This window comes from Stegostoma tigrinum, chromosome 32 (genome assembly GCF_030684315.1).
Source record: "Stegostoma tigrinum isolate sSteTig4 chromosome 32, sSteTig4.hap1, whole genome shotgun sequence".
NCBI classification, from domain to species: Eukaryota; Metazoa; Chordata; class Chondrichthyes; order Orectolobiformes; family Stegostomatidae; genus Stegostoma; species Stegostoma tigrinum.
This window is the reverse complement of record NC_081385.1, coordinates 29247673-29267824: the sequence shown is the minus strand read 5'-3', so window position 1 is coordinate 29267824 and position 20152 is coordinate 29247673. Positions and strand designations below refer to the sequence as shown.

General features: G+C 41.8%; 1 protein-coding gene across 1 annotated transcript in view; it reads left to right on the top strand.

Annotated features, from left to right (window-relative positions):
• LOC125466929 (myb/SANT-like DNA-binding domain-containing protein 2) overlaps window positions 1–10021 on the top strand; it is a 32184-nt gene extending 22163 nt beyond the window's left edge. Inside the window, exons 3-4 of the mRNA XM_048562115.2 lie at window positions 158–218; window positions 4035–10021. Of these exons, the coding sequence (XP_048418072.1) occupies window positions 158–218; window positions 4035–4902 (929 nt within the window). The 3' untranslated portion in view covers window positions 4903–10021. The remainder of the gene's footprint in view (window positions 1–157; window positions 219–4034) is intronic.
• The last annotated feature ends 10131 nt before the right edge of the window (window positions 10022–20152 follow it).

Below are 20152 nucleotides of genomic sequence, written 5' to 3'. Positions count from 1 at the left end.
ACATGTGGTCAGATCATTTTTCCACGTTGTTTGTTTGATTTTTTGCTTTTGTTGAACTGATCATGTTTACTATGTAGCTTGTGTACTGTACCTAACCTTAGTTCGAGGACTTTGTCACGTTTTTCTTTTTAATCATCATTCCTCTCTTTCCTTATAGAAGAAATGAATTTTGTGAAGAAGAAGCCACCAACAAGGCACAATTCTACAGACAACATGCAGTAAGTTGCTTCCCAAAGTTTGAATCTAAAACTTTGAGGTTAGTGATGCTGTGGATATGAAAGTTAGTTCCTGTGCCTGAATGTAGAATTGATTGCCTCCCAAAAGTGTTTCTTTTTTAAAAAAAAACTTGTCTCAGTCCTTTGTTGCAGACATGCTTCTATTCTCTTTAATCACTTTAATCAGGATCAGATTTGGGTTTCTGTCTCTCAAATTTTAAAAATCCTTCCTTTTTTTACATGTTTTTCATGTGTCCCCACCCTGTGGCCCAATTTTGAAGCACTGAATATAATGCAAGATTTTACTGTAAGAGTTTATTTTTCCCTCTTGTTCCTCTGCTGCTGAACATTGGCTGGAGTTTGAAACTGGCTGTGGGGGTCTTGTTACGGCCCTTCGCCACAGTTGTAGCCATGGACCCGGGGAAATGCAGATTCCATGCTTCCTGTTCCTCATCCAACGGTCATCCAGGTCTTCTGCCCCTTTGCCGGCGCTTCCTCTCCTTCAGGTGCCTGAACCTAGCTGCGGGTCTGAACCCTTAGCTCGGCCTGCGAGACCCGGCCAGGGGAGTCCTCCTGAGGCCTGCTCCTTGCTTGCTGGGAGACCCAGAGCTGGGGTAGAACCATGTCTGGTTTGTCCTGGTGTTGGTGCTGCTGCTGCAGCTGGAGGTCCCCATCGCCACCTTGCATTTTTTTTTTCCAAAAAAAAGTGGGGGAATAAAAACAGACAGGAACAGAAGACCCCTGGGTTTAGCTCTGCTACTTTGCCATCTTGAACATCTAGAGGGACAAAAATTAGCTGGGATTTTAACTCTGCTTCTGTAGAGGGTAGGTATGTCAGTAAACAAGGTACATGTTATGCCTATACAGTGACATACTTTAGCCAGCAAAGGATTTACTGGCTCTGTAGAACAGCAGAGATTTGTATCTCTTCCCAGCACTGGGTTCTGGTATTAAGATGATGTTGCTTAAAGTAAGGAATGTTGACCTGAAGATGCTGTGTTACTTAAACTGGAGTTTGTTATGAGCACAATTCTGGTTCTGGAAAATAACTTTCAGATTGAAGGAGCAATATTTGAGAACCCAGCAAAATAGTTTGTCAATTTCTTGTACTGTGCAGTTAGCATTGATTCTCATTCTGCTGCTTTTTGTTCAGTCAAATTTCATTGCTGTAGGGACTGATGCAGTTTTATATTGAAAAGTACACAACTGACCAGAGCACCATCCCAAATTAATTGGAGCTGTGGGAATGTTTTACTGTGTAAAATTGATGGCTGAAGTGTCAGTAAATGCACAGCTTTTTAAAAGTAATGTAAAATTTAGACCACATAATAAACTGTCATTCTGCACATTTGGGATGTCCAACCCGGAACCAGTGAACCAATTCCTGGAAACTGTTGCTGCTTGTTCAGTTTGAAGTGTGATGCCTTATTTGCTGCCTTACCTAGTTTTAAGTTCTGACTTTAGGTTCAGGCTAGACCATTCCCTTATTTTCTGTTAATTCATAAGATTTGGGCATTGCTGGCTGGACCAACATTTATCAGCCAGTCCTAATCGCATGTGATGAGCTGCTTTCTTGAATGGCTGCAGTCAATTGGTGCAGGTACATCTATAGTACTGTTACAAACTTCCAGAGTTTTGGCATGGCAAGTGTGAAAGAACAGTGACATAATTCCAAATGAAGATGATGTGTAGCTTGGAGGGGAACCTGCAGGTATTGGTGCGCCTGTCCTCCTAGGTTGTAGGGGTCATGGGATTGCCAAGTGGTTTGGAAGAATTATTCCTGCAGTGCGTCATGTTGATCAAATGTGCATTGCTGCCACTACGTGGTGGATTAAATCACATTTATGGTTAATCCTAAATTTGTCATACAGCTTTTGAAATGTGTGAAATAATGAAAATATACTGGTCACAAAAGCAAAATATTCAGTGCATGATTTTGAAGGAGCTAGTCACATACGCTTGCTGGTAGCATGTTAGCCTGGTGTAAGTATCCCTCAAAATAGACTGGAGTCCTTGAATTAATTTCCTGCTCCACTCTTTGGGTAGTAATATTTTAGTTATACTAATAAAGGCAAAATGCTGCTGATGTCGGAAAACTGAAATCAAACACTGCAGAAACTGGGATTGTATGTCAGTGTTTGTGGAGTGGAAAGTAGCTAAAATTGAGTCTCGTTGACTCTTTAGAACAACTCTTCAGTTGTTCTGAAAAGTCACTGGGCTCAAAACAATAGCTCTACTTTCACCTACAGATGCTGCCAGACTTCCTGAGTTTCCCCAGCAATTTGTCTTAATGGATGTAAGCTTGCTCACTGAGCTGGAAGGTTAGTTTTCAGACGTTTCGTCACCATTCTAGGTAACATCATCAGTGAGCCTCCGATGAAACGCTGGTGTTTTCATCCCGCTTTCTATTTATCTGGTTAGGTTTCCTTGGGTTGGTGATGTCATTTCCTGTTCTTTTTCTCAGGGGATGGTAGATTGGCTCCTCTTGGCATCAGGGTAGCCCACAAACCCACCAACACACTAAAACAGCAGCTAATGAACTTAAAAGACCCTATACAGACAACAAACAAAACGAACGTCATTTACAAAATACCTTGCAAGAACTGTGACAAACAGGCAGAAAGCTGGCCACCAGGTTACATGAACATCAACTAGCCACAAAACGACATGACCCACTATCACTCGTATCCTTACACACAGATGAGGAAGGACACCACTTTGATTGGGACAACACATCCATCCTAGGACAAGCCAAACACAGACACGCACGAGAATTCCTAGAAGCATGGCATTCCAACCGGAACTCCATCAACAAACACATTGATTTGGAGCCAATCTACCATCCTCTGAGAAAAAGAACAAGAAATAACATCACCATCCCAAGGAAACCTAACCAGATAAATAGAAAGCAGGACATAACACCAGCGCTTCGTCAGAGGCTCACTGATGTTACCTAGAATGGTGACGAAACATCTGAAAACTAACCTTCCAGCTCAGCAAGCAAACTCACATCCAGAACCTCAACCTGAGCTACAAATCTTCTCAACTCGCTAATTTGTCTTAATTTCTGATCTTCAGCACCACCATTCTTTTGGTTTATTTGAATAAACATGTTGATCAGTTTTCTGAATGAAGTGTTGTGCCACTTATTATTCAGAGTTGCCTGTCTATTATTTACTGCATTCATTAGACAAATGTTCCTCCCAGAGCCGAGTCTTTCTAGGCCAGCACAGTGCTCCATCTATTGAGGAAGAAATGTCACAACTATTGGAATGGTAGGCGGCCTGAGAATTGGGCTAAGCAACCTCTGTTACTTCAGTTTGGTAAAGCAACATCTGACTGTAAATCATACATAGTTGCACATCACCAGAGCCTGGAAAGTCACTTGACTAATGAAATAAACTTGCCGCAGGTCTGTAATCAATTTCCTTACCAGATCATAGGACATTATAGTAATTTCTGAGCAGATCAGAGATGACTCTGCTGTGAGAAGATTTAGGATAAGTAACCAGAGGGGAAAGCTTTAAGATTTTCTGAAAAAAGAGCCAAGAGATGAGCATCATTTAAAATGCAATCAAATATTGCGTTCATGATTGTTTCTTGGAAGGGCAGAAGAATGAGATTGTAGCATTGATACTTTGTCTTTTTTTTAAAAGAACTGTATAGTGTGGAGCTAATTGGGAAGCCCTTCTAAAGTGCGAACATGAGGAACTGAATGTCTTACTGCACCATATGATTTTACATGAGTTTTGCAATTCGTGTGCTGTCACTTTTTCTTTCTTTTTTAACTTACACTTTTGTTTCCTCCCTTTTTTCCAGGAAGCCGGAGATTCTGCAGGCCCTCACAGCATTGCTAGATGCTGTACAGCCCAGATGGCAGGAATTCCAAAGTTATGATGAACTCAGCAGTATGCAATTCACAAATAAACTCGGAATTTTTGCCATTGGGTATAATACACGGTGGGTCGAGGACATTCGGTACCATTATGCGGAAATCAGCTCCCAGGTGTTGGTTGGAAAAAGACTGAAAGAATACTTAAACCCAGAGAAACCAGAGGGCAAGTTGATTGCGATCAAGCGTCAAAAAATGAACTGGAAGAAGGTCTATTACAAGCTTTTTGAGATCACTAAAAGTGAAGCGCGCTGTCTTGAGCTGCACTTCGCTTTCGAATGGATACCCATCGCACTTTCCCGAGCGGCTGGTGACAACACTATACAGTATTTGCTTCCGGGCGGGATCCCGGACACCAATGGCCTGTACGTGATTGGCTGCGAGGAGGCAGAGGGCGAGGTTTTTTCCCCACGGCGAGATTATGGGATACGGGTGCTGCCCCGAGTCACCCTGCGGCGGGATTCCGGTGGCAACACTGCTGGGCCCTCTCTCTTGGAGAGTGAACTCGTCGACAGCAGTGAGGTGAAGTCAAAAATCCGCTACTGTTACTTGGGCTTAGCGGAGGAGGCGACCATTCGCCATTGCATACTGCAACACTTTCAACCACCTGTCAAGATGCTGGGCTTAGAGACCTGTACAATCAACAGCTTCCTTGCTGAAAACTGTCGGGCAGGAGCCATCTCCAGATCTATTTACATCAAATTTATAGAAGTAGAAAAAGAGTATCTGTCTGCTGGCTGCGTAATTGAGTGTTTGGAAAAAGCCATGGGGTATTCTTTACGATTCACAAAGTAAATCCCAACAGTAACGCACTTATTCAGAAGAGTCCTGCCTGGTGACATTTAGAGCTGTAATAATGTCAGGGTTTTGATTTTTGAAGCTTCCCATACTCAGTGTCCTAAGGATTTCGATGCCATTGTGGCTGAGGAAAGGGATTGGGTAGAACAAAATTGAATGTCCAAGACTATGGGTGGAATGACTGGGAGCACAAGGCAGGAGCTAAAATCATGGAGAGGAGGAGTTTGCAGTTACTCTGTTCCATAGAAAAATGGTTTTGACCTGAGAGAGAATGTTGGAGCCTTTGTGTCCATTAAAGGCTTTGATGGTCTAATGTCTTGGTTATGGTCCTATTAATGCACAGTAGACTATACAGTCCAACCAGTTTGCCTAGGACATGAATACAAGTTGAGAGCACCTACCCTTCTTAATGGTCTGGTAGCATACTGGAATGCATGCTCCACTTGTATCCTCTGGTCTTAGCATTGTCTGGCACCCAAATTGACTCGCCACTCTTGTGATTTCATTGGTTAGGAACTGAGTAACAAATGTATATTTTAATGGAGGGGGGGGGGTAGAGAAAACAAAGATGGAGGTAAAGTGGAAATTGAGATTTGGTCTCGGTTTGCTGCAAGCATGCCTGTTCTACTGAAGTTAAAGTTGAACGAGGGTGGGAGCTCAATGATGCCACCCAAAGGTTGCAGGAACAGCAACTCATATTCTGCTTGCGAACCCTGCAGCCCAATGGTATCAATGTGGACTTCACCAGCTTCAAATCTCCCCTTCCTCCACCGCATCCCAAAACCAGCCCAGTTCGTCTCCCCTTCCCCCACTGCATCTCACAACCAGCCCAGCCTGTCTCTGCCTCCCTAACCTGTTCTTCGTCTCACCCATCCCTTCCTCCCACCTCAAGCCGCTCCTCCATTTCCTACCTACTAACCTCATCCCACCTCCTTGAACTGTCCGTCTTCCCTGGACTGACCTATCCCCTCCCTACCTCCCCACCTATGCTCTCCTCTCCACCTCTCTTTTCTCTCCATCTTTGGTCCGCCTCCCCCTCTCTCCCTATTTATTCCAGAACCCTCACCCCATCCCCCTCTCTGATGAAGGGTCTAGGCCCGAAACGTCAGCTTTTGTGCTCCTGAGATGCTGCTTGGCCTGCTGTGTTCATCCAGCTTCACACTTTATTATCTTGACAAGGAAGGCCCTGGTGCAAGTTATTCTGGGCTTCCAGAGTATAATGTCGACAGTGATTTTTAAAGTAACTAGATGCCCTTGATTGGTCATTGCCGCCTGGGCATTTCAAAATCAGTAGTGCACTTCTACCTAGACCGATATCTGATACACTTTCTAAATTGTATAAACATCCTGGATTGAGATTCCAAACGGAGCTTCCCAGACTGTTTTGTATCTAAGTGATTTTCCTCTTTTCTGATACAGTTGATCTCTTTTTAGTTATTTTTCTAGTCAGCTAATGGTTATTCATTGCAAAGCGAGAGCTACTACTAGACAATCTGAAGTAAAATATTGTTTTAAGACCAAATAATCATTTGTTTGCATGGTGGTGTAACCCACTGGTGTTCTTAGTGCCATGAGGGAACATTAGAGCTACAGTGTGGCGCACCTATGATTGGAGATATTGGGATTGAGGTTTGGGCCTTTGTGCACTATGGGTTAAGGTAAAGTCACCATAACTTCAGAGGATGGCAGGTTTGCAATGAAATGATGCCAAAAACACAGATTTCAGTTCCCACACTAGTTCTGTCTTCTGTACCTTGCCCCTTGCCTGAGACATGAAGAACATTAGGTTTAGTGTGCCACCAGATCTCTCTCTATGATAGAATAGCCTGCTGGTCCTCTGGGATTGTGGTGACCTTTATCGCGCATCAAGTCTCCCTCAACTGAGTGTCAAATTAGCTCAAAAGCTGTCAACAGATTTCAATACAAGCTAACGGCCAGGCCTTAGTGGATCTATTGGAATTTCTGTTTTCTTAACGTTTATGTTTTTTTTAAAGTCTTGTGCACACATCAGTTTTTAATCACTGCTTTCCTTTAACTGAATTTCAAAATTTGTCTCTGCTTCGAAGTTTGAGATAGAGGACTTTCTTACTCAGTCTGTCAGACCAATGCCCTTTATTAGAGAGCACAGGTCCCAGAAGTGTCTCTGCCTAACTTGAGCTTGTCACATACGTTGTCCTCAACATTAGATATATAAACTTTTTTATTATAAAATCCCTCTGGGAAATTTCAAATGGGTCACTTAATCGATAGCACTATACCTTAATTCTGAGTCTTCTGTTTTTTGCCAATGGACCACAGCAAAGATAAACTTAAAATTTTAACATTTTAAAGCAGCTCTAGTAAAGTAGGTATTCCCTCCAACAGTATTTGCCCCTCAGTTCCATTACAGGCAATAGCTGTAACCTTGTTTCCCAAGGTTTAAAATATTGCGCTTTCACCTTTTTTAATATTAAATATTTTAAAGTGAACTCCAAAGTATGAGCTTTAGTAGCAGCTCTAGGTTGGTTACACTTCTGCAAATTTAAAACAGGACCAAGTAGATGAGGACAGTGACATGTTTGGTCTCCAACCTGCATGTGATCGTATTGACAGGGAAGTTATTGATAGGTGAAAAAAAGTTGATTTCTTGATCCTGTTTGCTTTTGGAAAGAATGTTGCCTTGTCATCACTGATAGTGTGTCCCATTGTGTGTATTGTGATAATCGAATTAAGCTAGGCTGTGGGACCTCACTTTTAATCTATGCTCTTGTATCCATTGTGAGTTCAAATAATTTGCTGGCACTTACTGTCTAACCTGACACAAAGTCTTGGACGAGACTGGTAGGATTATCAACATATACAAGCCATACTTTGAATTGATACCTTCGTAAGAGGGAAGGAAGTGGAGACAAAACACAGCTAAGCAAGAAAACTGACTTGTTTCTTGTGCTTGCCTCCACACTGAAGTTTCTGTCAAGTTATGAAGTTTTTCATTCCCTTTAGTATTTGTCCATTCCTTTTTAATTCTCACGTGACTCATAACTTTCCTTGGCACTTTTGAGAAGAGTCACAGGTAAAATATTATCATTTTAATTTACACTGTTCTTTGTGAAGGGCCATGCAGTTACAGAAGGCAGGAGCATTTAAGTTACATGAAGAGCATTAAAGCTACCTGCATTTGACACATTAGTTATGCAGAGTAAATTAACTTTTAATTACCTGAGCCCAAAGAAGTCAAAAGATCAAAATCTCAATCAACACAAGTGCTTCAGGGTGTCAGTAAAGCTGTCAGCCCCACTGAAGACAGCGAGAGCAGTTGACAGGATGAGAAGTGTTTGGGATTGTTTTGCATTACATGGCATTCTTCCTTAAACTTGGAAAAAGATTTGCAGTGGTACCTATAGTTGTATCACAAATCTGTTGCTCAGGACTGTTTTAAGATTTATACGGCACTAAATCAACATGCCTTGAAGCCATTGAGATAAATATTGAAGTAAAGCCACTTTGTAGATTCTCTGCTAATGGAACAAGGCACAATATATAAAGTACACTTATAGTGCTCTTCAAGTTTCATAAAAGACCACTTTTGCTAATTAACTTTTCACTTGACCCAGAAATGGAGTACATGTGGCAACAGTACAGCCAGGTATTCTGGGAAACCTTCCAGGATCATGACCAATTTGAGCAAGATCATGCAGTGTTGGCTAGAAACATGGAACAGCCATAACCCAAATGTGTTCTGTAGAGTCTCAACTGCACTGGAGCCAAAAGGCATGGCACTTAATGGGAAACATAATTTCTGGGAACACCAAAATGTAGTGATGTAGGGCTGATTTAGTATTATCTTACACTGAAGATTAGAACACTTTTTGTTTTTGAAGATGCTACACTAGTGCCATTTTGGTTCATCAAGCCCATTGAGTGAAATGTGACTGGTACTGTAGTGAGTTGAGGACTGGTATCTAGCCTCAATGTTCGGTAACTTTCTTGAGATACCAAGATTAATGATATTCAATATTAATTGTGATTCCAAACTGCTCCATTGATGTTGTTCTGTTCCCCCCACCCACCGACAGTAACTTCCTATTAAGTGGTTAAAAACAAGGGACAATTACTATTTTTTCCTCCTTTTTCTCAATTTGAGAAACTAGAGTAAACCATTTGGCTGCTCCAGTCAGCTCCATTTTTTTCAACAATCATGTCTGATCATCTGCTTCAACTTCCCTCCTGCTCCCCATACCCTGCAATTTTCCTGAAACCAAAAATCGGTCTGTCTCAGCCTTAATCCTATGGGATAGAACATTCCAAAGATTCACCACCTTTTGAGTGGGGGAGACAATATTTCTCCATCTCAGCCCTAAAAATTATTGGGCCTGTTATCTTGAGACTGTGTTCCCCTGGGCTCTAGCAACCTTTCACAACCTACTCTGTCAGGTTCCTTTACAGCCTTCTCAGCTTCCAGCCCTAAAAGAACAGCTTCCATAGCTACGAGCTGGTCAGACAAGAAATGGGTTAACTTGGATAGTGTATGATCCCAGTTCCAGAATGCTATGCAAAAAGCCTTGCTGAAATTAAGTAGGGCAAATTCATATCCTTGCTTTAGTTCAAATTTAAACCCTATTTTGAGGCTGATTCCAAAAAGAGCCATTGCTTATTCATGTGTATTTTCCAAAAAAGGTGCCATCAGAGCTTTTTGATTTGCGCTCAGCAAGTCAGTTGCAACAATGCCAAGTTTCAAAAGGTACACCAAGTTGTTGCATGAGAAACAGGTAACTTATTTGTTGGCAAATTAACTGTGGCCAAGATGTTGCTATGGAAAATGCACAAGGAAACAATCAAGCATATCCAAATTAATTTCTCTCTATCCCTTTTTAGCAGTTTTATACACTGACTTGATGCCACCTAGCTGGAAATAGTGTTAGTTCCCGTTTCAAGATTCTCTCCTGGTGACCTGTAGATATACTCTGGAGTGTACCACTTTGTTTGGCAGTGGCCTTTTGGTGTCTCATCAGTTCTTGGTTTGTGAAGCTAACAAGTGAATGTTGACAGCTCCTAACTGAAGGGAATGACATTTGAATCAAAGTTGAACTTCCATTTTTTTTTTCCCCAAGCAATATCACTGGATATTAATCAAGAACATTTGTTGATTTGTTTCCTCCCCTCGCCCCGATCACGTTAAACGCACTGGAAGTAATTACAGATTCCGCTGTTACCCAGGGTATTAGCTAATAAAATGCAGCTCAGGAATCAGATCTCAAAGCTTGTGTGTGTATAGTTTAAGTTATGTACCTAATGGTGCCCTTATCCACAAGACCATTGTGGAGGAGCTTCCAACTTTATATTTAGCACAGCTCTAGGAGACATCGCCCTCTCATTCCTTTGGAAAATATTAATTCTGCTGCTTTCAGCAGCAATCCAATTAGCTTTATTAATTGGGTCTGTGATCCCTCTGTTTAGAAATACAGTTCAGTAAGTGTGTGCACACAACCTAATCACAAACTGCTGATGAAAATTTTCACTAATGTCCAATTTGGACAGTGTGGAAACATTCCAATCCCACTGTAAAAAGCACAGGACTGCTCTGTACATAGTATATCAGCTAATAAAGGCACTAATGCTTAGGACCCTGCATCTACAAATGGCTTACAGCTCCCTTTGCTTTCATGAATTGCCAGAGTGCACACTATGTTGACACCTGCCTAGGTTCAATGTTACGTTCTTACATAGTGCAAGCATTCAAGAGTGGGCATTTTTAAGTACTCTTAAGTAATGTAAGACTACTGGAGATCCCATTATAAATGAAGACCAAATGAAAGTCAGAAAAACAAAACCAAATCACTGGAGAAAATCCCCAGAACAAGCCGCTGTTCTGAACGCTGACCAACCAGGCAGGCTGAACTGTATTGTTCTTAGTTTAGACACTGTTGATCATATAAAGATGAAGATTATAGTTAGAGGTAACTTTAAACAAATAAAATTGTATTTTTTACATTTTTTGTGCTTTGATTTTTCCAAAAAAATTTATTTTGGATGTTTCTTTGCCCTCTGGTAATTAAGCTGTCTAAAGCTTTGATTTTAAACAGGGCAGCCATTCCTCAGTGTGTAGCTGACCAATGATGCACATGCTCCATATAATACAGATGTCTGACAGCCAGGACAAGGTGTGAAGTTGTTTCATCAGCAAGTGGCTGATTGTTGCACTGATGTCCAAATGTCCACGTTTCGTGGTAGAATTAAAATCTAACTGAGTTTGCAGCAACAAAAGAAAATCACAGAATAGCAAAGAAAAACGTGAACATGTTCTTTTTTCCATTTTTCTTAACTGAAATATTATGTGGTATTTATCCCTGCTGTTTTTGATTATATTGTAATACTTTATGAAATGATTTATCCTTATAAGAAGGAAAAGAATAAGCATCTATGCTGACCAGCAAGTGCTTGAGACTCGAATATGGATTAGAATGTTGGCTCCAAGTGAGAGAGACATAAGATCATCTTTTGATTTGTAAAATTGGGGGAATATAATCCTCACTCACTGCCCCACATAAGAATGTTAGGGACCTCCCATTATTTTCAATGGGGACTCAGCGGCTTTGGGATGTTTTGGTGAGATATGTCTTGTATTCTTCTCGATGCAGCATTAAGCTATAAATTATTAGATATTAAAGACCATTATGACTTTATTCTTGTGTGTGCGTGAATACCTGAAATAGTAAAAGTATCTGAGATTTTACCTCTTGAAAAGCTATGTAGTTTGTTAAACTGCAACAGTGTACACTACTACACAGTCGCCTTGAACAGAGAAGCATAGAATCAGGTTCTTCAGTGCTGAATGTCAAAACAGAAATTACTGGCAAAACTGAGTAAGTCTGGCAGCATCTGTGGAGATGAAACAGTTTTGAGTCCAGTGACTCCCCTTCCGAACAAACCTCTTGGTTGATTTAATTGTAGGGAATCTCCCTTGTTCATGTTGTGGACTGCAGTTGGCATATACTCCAGTGGATGCCTCTTGAGTTTATTTTTAAATTTCCTGAGCAGGATGGCCACATTCTATTACAAATACAAGTGCTTGGTGTAGCAGTCAGGGTTTCGACTGAGGAGAACGTTTGTCTGACCTCACCTCAACTGGGGTACTCTCTGACATGTCTACCCTCTGGTCGATTCAGAGATAACAAGGTGCAAAGCTGGATGAACACGGTAGGCCGAGCAGGAAAGCTGACGTTTCAGGCCTGAAATGTCAACATTCCTGCTCGTCTGATGCTGCTTGGCCTGCTGTGTTCACCCAGCTCTGCACCTTTTGTTATCTCAGATTCTCCAGCATTGGCAGTTTCTACAGTCTCTGGTAGATTCCCACTGATTTAATAGATTTTGGGTTCAACTTAGCTTTAGCTGTGTCTGGAACTTCCTTTTGTGGTTGCAAGTGCACTGGAGCTTCAAGGTTACTGATTTCCTTCTTCCCCCTCCCCCCCGACTTATTAACTTTGGAGGCAGGCTTGTTTCACACCTGTCCCATTTCATTTTGGCCTGTAGTGCACTAAGGTAGCTGCCCAGTTTCTGCACTACCATTAAACTAATTGAGGCATTTACCTCATCGTCTACATTTTTGTTCGGGATGGGGGTAATCGGGGAAATCATCACCCCTACTACTTCCTCGGTTGGAAAGTGTGTGTTGGTCAGCCAGGCCCCCTGTTACTCCAGACATGCAGCCTTTGATTAAGTTTTCCACCTAGTTTGGGATTACTGTGACCCTGTTCTGTCCTATATCTCTGGAGGCAGATGTCAGGCTAGATTTTGCTGCTTTTTGTGGTTCATCAATTGGGTGAAGCAGCTTCTCGGCCTTACAGGTCTTATAGCAAATTTGGAAAGGCTGGTTTGGCAAGAATGCAAGTTTCCTTTTTAAATCTGGTTATGTTAGCTTTCCTATCAACTATATTCAGGGATTTTTGCTCTACTTTTAAAAGAAAATGGCTTTGTTTAGTCACACTGCCCGTTCATACATTAGGGAGTACGGACTTTATTCTTTTACATCTGAGTATAGTGGCTTTGTTACTCACTGTAGGACTATTTAGTAGGAGGCCAATAAGGGTGTCTAAATATTATGACCCGAATGGATATTACCAGGCAAGTCAAATCCTATTGCAGGAACGTGGCTTGATAGAATTGAAACAAATCAAAAATACCATCTAAGGTGATCTCTCACTGAAACGTAGGCAGACACTGCAGCAGGTTATGCTTGGAAAATAAAACCAAGCCTAAGTACAGATCTTTGCCATTACTTTAAATCCAACTACTTATACTACAGGATTGAAGATTTCTGAACACAGTAAAATTGTAATTTCATTAATTCCAAAAGTGCTTGTTTATATATTGAAATAAAATACTTACATATTACATCACTTGGTTAATACTCAAACCTACTGGAGTATTAGCTATATGGTCGCTAGTGTTTAAGTTCATTGTGACTTCAGCTAATAGGTTACAATTGCAGATATACACAAGGAGAAGCTAACGTGCTTTATATAGTTTTATGTAATCTCTTTAGAGATTTATGTCAATATTTCTAAGGATTCTTAAACAGAGCACATTCTGTACCTCTGGTTAGAACAGGTGGGTTTAGGTCCCTCATGCACCAGAGAGGTTGTATCATAACATACAGGAATGGGTTGATTTTTTTTCTTTTAACTCCAACACATCCAGTCTGGGACCAATACTAACTCTTAACTCTGTAATTTAGTTTCCCTTCTCTGTTAAAGAAAAATGCTCCACATTCCATTCCAAAAAAAATCACAGAACTACCCCATTTGACATCAAACGAAAAGGTGTTCTCTTCAGTTTTAATAAAGTTCCAGAACACATTTGACAAATTGTGAATCTCCATTATTTGACTTGGTGGGTTGCAGATTTTTTTTTTAAAGGTGCACAATTATGCTATAAATCCCACTCACTCTAAAGCCAGGCTTTGAAAGGTAATTTTCAGAAGTCCACCCAGGCCCCTAGGGGGCAGCACGGTGGCTCAGTGGTTAGCACTGCAGCCTCACAGCACCAGGGGACCCAGGTTCGATCCCAGCCTCGGGCGACTGCCTGTGTGGAGTTTGCACGTTCTCCCCGTGTCTGTATGGGTTTCCTCCGGGTGTTCCGGTTTCTTCCCACAGTCCAAAGATGTGCAGGCCAGGTGGATTGGTCATGCTAAATTGCCCATAGTGTTCAAGTGTGTGTGGATTATAGATGAATGGGTCTGGGTGGGATGCTTCAAGGGGCAGTGTGGACTTGTTGGGCCGAATGGCCTGTTTCCACACTCTAGGGAATCTAATCTAAAAGTTAATAATTAGCTTCTGACATGTAGAAAACATTGATTACTAATTTTTCAATCAGAAATCCCAAACACAACAAATATCTCTCAAAATTATATGTATCAGTCACAACATCGCTGTGGAAAGGTTTAAGGTAGTCAAGATAACAATAAATCAAATCCAGTCATTTCTGTCAGTACTTATCCTTCCTTCTCTTTTTCTTAAGCTTCTAATTTCATCCCTAGATCCTCACCCCTTTTCTTGAAACCTTTTCTCTTTGCTGAAACTGTCTTCAGCCCCTTCCACAGCCAGAGGTATTATTCTGGCCAGAGCACCATGATCAATTTTAGGTTTTCATTTTCTTACCCATTCCAGAAATAAGTTATTTGGACCATCTCGAGTCTTTTAGCCCCACTTTGCATTATTATCTGTATTCTCCCAGCTACAACTTTCAACTGGTTGGAGGGGCTAGGCTCTCAGTTGCAGTTGTGTTTATTTGCCTTTAAAGGTTTAAAAAAAAGTGATGGTGTGTTTCTTCGAGGCCTGTTTGAGAAGTTCATTTTTGAAATTGTCAGCGTAAATTGTTTAGGGTTTATTCCACCTCCAGCAGGATACCATTACCAAACACAGGGTCATAGAGTTGTAGAGCACACAAGACCCTTTTGTCCAATTCGTCCATGCCAACCAGATATCATAAATTAATCTAGTTCCACTTGCGAGCACTTGACCCGTACCCTTTCTATTTATGGTGCCCATCCAGATGCCTTTTAAATATGATAATTATACCAGCCTCCATCACCAATTGCAAAAGGTGTAAAGCTTACCCTCTCACGTCCATCCTCCTTACTGCCCAAGGCTCCAGACACACCTTGTGGATGAAATAGTCTTTGACTTGTAGTTCTTTCAATCTGGGCTGCAGATTCCTTTACATTGGAAGACTAAATGCAGACGAGATATGACAGGACAGCCTTGTAGTATCATCATAGGGCTATTAATATAGAGATCCCAGGTGATGTTCTGTGACCCCGGTTCTAATCCCACCATGACAGATGGTGGGGTTTGAACTCAATAGAAATCTGGGATTAAATGTCTAGTAAGGATTGATGGGAAAACCCATCTGTTTCACTAATGTTCTTTAGGGAGGGAAACTGCCGTAATGTGGTTGACAAGTAACTGCCCGCTGAGCAATTAGAGATAAGCAATAAATACCGACAATACCCTCATCCTGTGAATGACTGAAAAAAAATGACCACTATAGAATGTGTCCATCCTGTCCACAGGATTGGCTCCAACTTTCCACGTGCTTGATTTTTCAGTAACCACTTTGCTCCCACACTGATGTATTTCTCCTGGTCTTGCTACAATGTTCCAACAAAATCCAACATTAGTTAATGAAATAAGACCTTATTTTCAGCTTAAGCACTTTGTAGCCTCTAGGACTCAATAACTTCAGACTATGACCTCTATCTTCCATTTTGATCAAGCACCACACCAGCTGTGTTTTATTTGTCTTCTTGCCTTCTTTTATTCAGCAGAGTGGACTCATTTTCTCCTTTTCAAAGGGGACACAATGTGGCAGCAAGACAAAAATCCATTGCAATTCTTGCCTTTATGATTATTTGGAAATCAGAATGATCTTGAATCATAGAAGGAAACAAATATTATAATCTTTGAATTTAATCTAAAATCTTACAATTTTCTCTTGCTAAAAGTTGGATACAATGTTACACCAGTAGCTCCTAAGAATTGTTCTCCACCTTAACCTCAGGAAGACTCAAGTCCTTTACCAGCCTGCCCCAACTCCATCCCTCCATTAAGATTACCATAAAAATCCTGAACGTGGAATATTTCCCCTACCTGTGAAGCCACCTCTCATCTAAGGCTAAGATAATAAAATGTGAGGCTGGATGAACACAGCAGGCCCAGCAGCATCTCAGGAGCACAAAAGCTGACGTTTCGGGCCTAGACCCTTCAGAGATGCTGCTGGGCCTGCTGTGTTCATCCAGCCTCACGTTTTATTATCTTGGATTCTCCAGCATCTGCAGTTCCCGTTATCACTCATCTAAGGTGTTATTTATGCAGAGAAACAACACTTGCGTTCAATCTGTGAGTGTGGCCTTTGTCCAACTAAGGATGTGTCTTCTATGACCATGACACTGATACCAACTCTTCAATCTGGCTCCAAAACCTGGCCTACTTATAGATATCATGTCAAGGCTCTCTAGGAATACCATCAATGCTGTTTGAGATAGATTCTTCATTGGAGCTGGGAAGACATGTATAGTGGCATCAACTTCCTTGAAGGAGCCAATAACACCAGCATCCAGGGCATGATTATCCAAAGCTAACTCCACTGGGCTGGTTACATACTTAGGATGCCTGAGGTTTGAGTGCCAAAGCAGATCTTCACTCAATTCAAGGAAGGCACTCAAATGAAAGGAGAACAAAAGAAGCATTTCAAAGACCCCTGAAGGCTTCCCTCAAGAAATGTAACATAGATGTCAACTCATTCAGAAACTGAATTGGAGGAAGTTCCTGTATGAAAGGATGCAATTCTTTGAAAATACCTGCTAGCAAGAGGAAATATGGAAAAGGAGCAGGAGAAAGGATTGTCAGCAATCTCAAGGTCACTGAACTATTCCACCTCCCAGAAACACCTGCCAAATGTGTGGTCTGAGTTACAGTTCTAGGATTGGGATCATCAAACACACGAGCCACAGGATCCATGATCAGTGACACAGAACTTCCTACGTGTACAACCATACAAATTAGTAAGTGATTACAGCTGAAAAGGACTGTAAGCAACAGCATTATGTTTCATTGTTGACTGTAGCATATTACTCTGTAAAGTCCCAGGTGACTGACCACAAGACTTTTTGATCAGGTGAGTGTCCAGATTGTGTCACACATTTGCTGGTGTTTCCCTTAAAGCCTCTTCCGTCATTCCTGACCTGATGCACTTAAAACTGGGAGGAGGCTGGTGTGGAGAAATGTCCCCTCTTTACAGCAGATAAAGCTGAAGGTCCCCACATTGAGTTTAGCCGATCAGTTGAGATAAGATACCAGGGCATGCTTGCTGGCATGCAATACTAGTCACTTGGAGGCATATCGAAAGCTGAAGATACTCTGGGTCACCTGTGAATCTTGGCCCACACTCAAAATCAGTGTAATTGGTTTGTCAATAATTGAAAGGTACTAATCTTATCATAGAACTATCCTATATATCCCAGATATAATAACAAGCAAATGAGGAGTTGGATTTGATTTGGCTAATGCGCAGGACATTCCATAATTAATTAACCTGAGTTAATGAAAAATGCCCATTTTGTAAGCATTTCCCAATCTTTCTTACTGACAAAATAAAGGAGAAATCCCACTTTGTTTTCAACTGTTCAAGCTTTCAATAGCTTGAAAAACACATTTTCATGGCCAGACTTTGCAGTGAAAACCTTATGTTTTCAATGAGGGGAGCAAATGCTTTTTGTGCGATCTGTTAGTCTGCTTCATACAATGCTATCTGTTAGGAAGGCTGAAGACTCGTACACAATTCAAAGTTCCTGATGGTCTTATTTTGTCAGGATGTGGATGGTCAGATTTATAGGCTAATTACTAATGGTGAGACAGTTCCAGGATATTCTTTTGAAACTCAGTTTAGTTAGCCATGTGATGAGGCTAAAGCTGAATGAATGATGGAGACATGGGCACTGAACGTTTTACTCAGTGGAGGAGTATGTGTGGCCCTCATCAGCTCTCTATGCTGCCAGTGACAGTTCTGAGTTGTACCTAGCCGTTGGTGATAGGTTAGTTGTTGTGCCTTTCTAAGAAGATAAAGAACATAGAACAATACAGCGCAGAACAGGCCCTTCGGCCCTCGATGTTGTGCCGACCTGTGAACTAATCTAAGCCCCTCCCCCACACTATCCCATCATTATCCATATGCTTATCCAAGGACTGTTTAAATGCCCCTAATGTGGCTGAGTTAACTACATTGGCAGGCAGGCCCTTACCACTCTCTGAGTAAAGAACCTGCCTCTGACATCTGTCTTAAATCTATCACCCCTCAATTTGTAGCTAGGCCCCCTCGTACAAGCTGAAGTCATCATCCTCGGAAAAAGACACTCACTGTCCACCCTATCTAATCCTCTGATCATCTTGTATGTCTCTATTAAATCCCCTCTTAGCCTCCTTCTCTCCAATGAAAACAGACCCAAGCCTCTCAGCCTTTCTTCATAAGGCCTGCGCTCCACACCAGGCAACATCCTGGTAAATCTCCTCTGTACCTTTTCCAATGTTTCCACATCCTTCCTGTAATGGGGCGACCAGAACTGTATGCAATATTCCAAATGAGGCTGCACTAGTGCTTTGTACAATTGCAGCATGACATCACAGCTCCGGAACTCAATCCCTCTACCAATAAAACCTAACACACCGTAAGCCTTCTTAACAGCACTATCAACCTGGGTGGCAACTTTCAGGGATCTATGTACATGGACACCAAGATCCCTCTGCACATCCACACTACCAAGAATCTTTCCATTGACCCAGTATTCTGCCTTCCTATTATTCCTCCCAAAGTGAATCACCTCACATTTATCCGTATTAAACTCCATTTGCCACCTTTCAGCCCAATTCTGCAGTTTATCCAGGTCTCCCTGCAACCTGCAACATCCTTCCGCACTGTCCACCACTCCACCGACTTTAGTATCATTTGCAAACTTACTGACCCATCCACCAATGCCTGCATCCAAGTCATTTATAAAAATGACAAACAACAGTGGTCCCAAAACAGATCCTTGAGGCAAACCACTTGTGACCTGACTCCAGGCTGAATATTTTCCATCAACCACCACTCGTTGCCTTCTTACAGAAAGCCAGTTTCTAATCCAAACTGCTAAATCTCCCTCAATCCCGTACCTCTGTATTTTTTCCAATAGCCTACCATGTGGAACGTTATCAAAGGCTTTACTGAAGTCCATGTACACCACGTCAACTGCCCTTCCCTCATCCTCATGCTTGGTCACCTTCTCAAAAAACTCAATGAGGTTTATGAGACACGACCTGCCCTTGACGAATCCATGCTGACTATCTCCAATCAAATTGTTGCTTGCTAAATGATTATAACTCCTGTCTCTTATAAACCTTTCCAAAACTTTTCCGACAACAGACGGAAGGCTCACAGGTCTATAATTACCTGCATCATTCCTACTGCCCTTCTTGAACAAGGGCACAACATTTGCAATCCTCCAGTCCTCTGGTACTAAACCTGGAGACAATGAGGACTCAAAGATCAAGGCCAAAGGCTCTGCCACCTCCTCCCTAGCTTCCCAGACAATCCTCAGAAAAGTCCCATCCGGCCCAGGGGATTTATTTACCTAAATAAAGGTAATTGCATGACCTCTTGGTATACCTCAGGATTGGAGGAACATAGTTTTCCATCCTCGACTCCATTTCCTGCAGATGATTGAAGCACAATATTAACACAGGCTCTGTGTCAATGCTGTGATGGAACTGTGCCAGCTGCTAGAGTGGGTCGTGAGAGCTGCAGGAGAGGAAGACTGTCCCCACGTAGTGACTGTGAAGGTGACAGTTGCTAAGAGCTTCTTTAAGACTGGTTCCTTCGAGGGAATGTCAGGTGACTTGTATAGGATTTCTCAGTCATGCATCCACAGATATATCAAAATATTGACTGATGCTATCTGTGCAAGATCACACTGGTTGATTTCATTTCCCCAAGACATGCTCAGTGCTCCAACTCAGGTAATGGGATTCAACAATACAGCTGAGTTTCTCCTGGTGCAGGAATCATCAACTGAACACGCTTGACATTGAGGGAACATGATCAGAATGGCATGGATCATTATTGGAACGGGGTTACTGCTTTCGGCAGGTATACGCCCACTACCCTGGCAGCTGCTATGACTCCTACACCCTAAATTTCCATGTACCTAGTATGTTTGATCGTCCAGGTGCCTTACAAG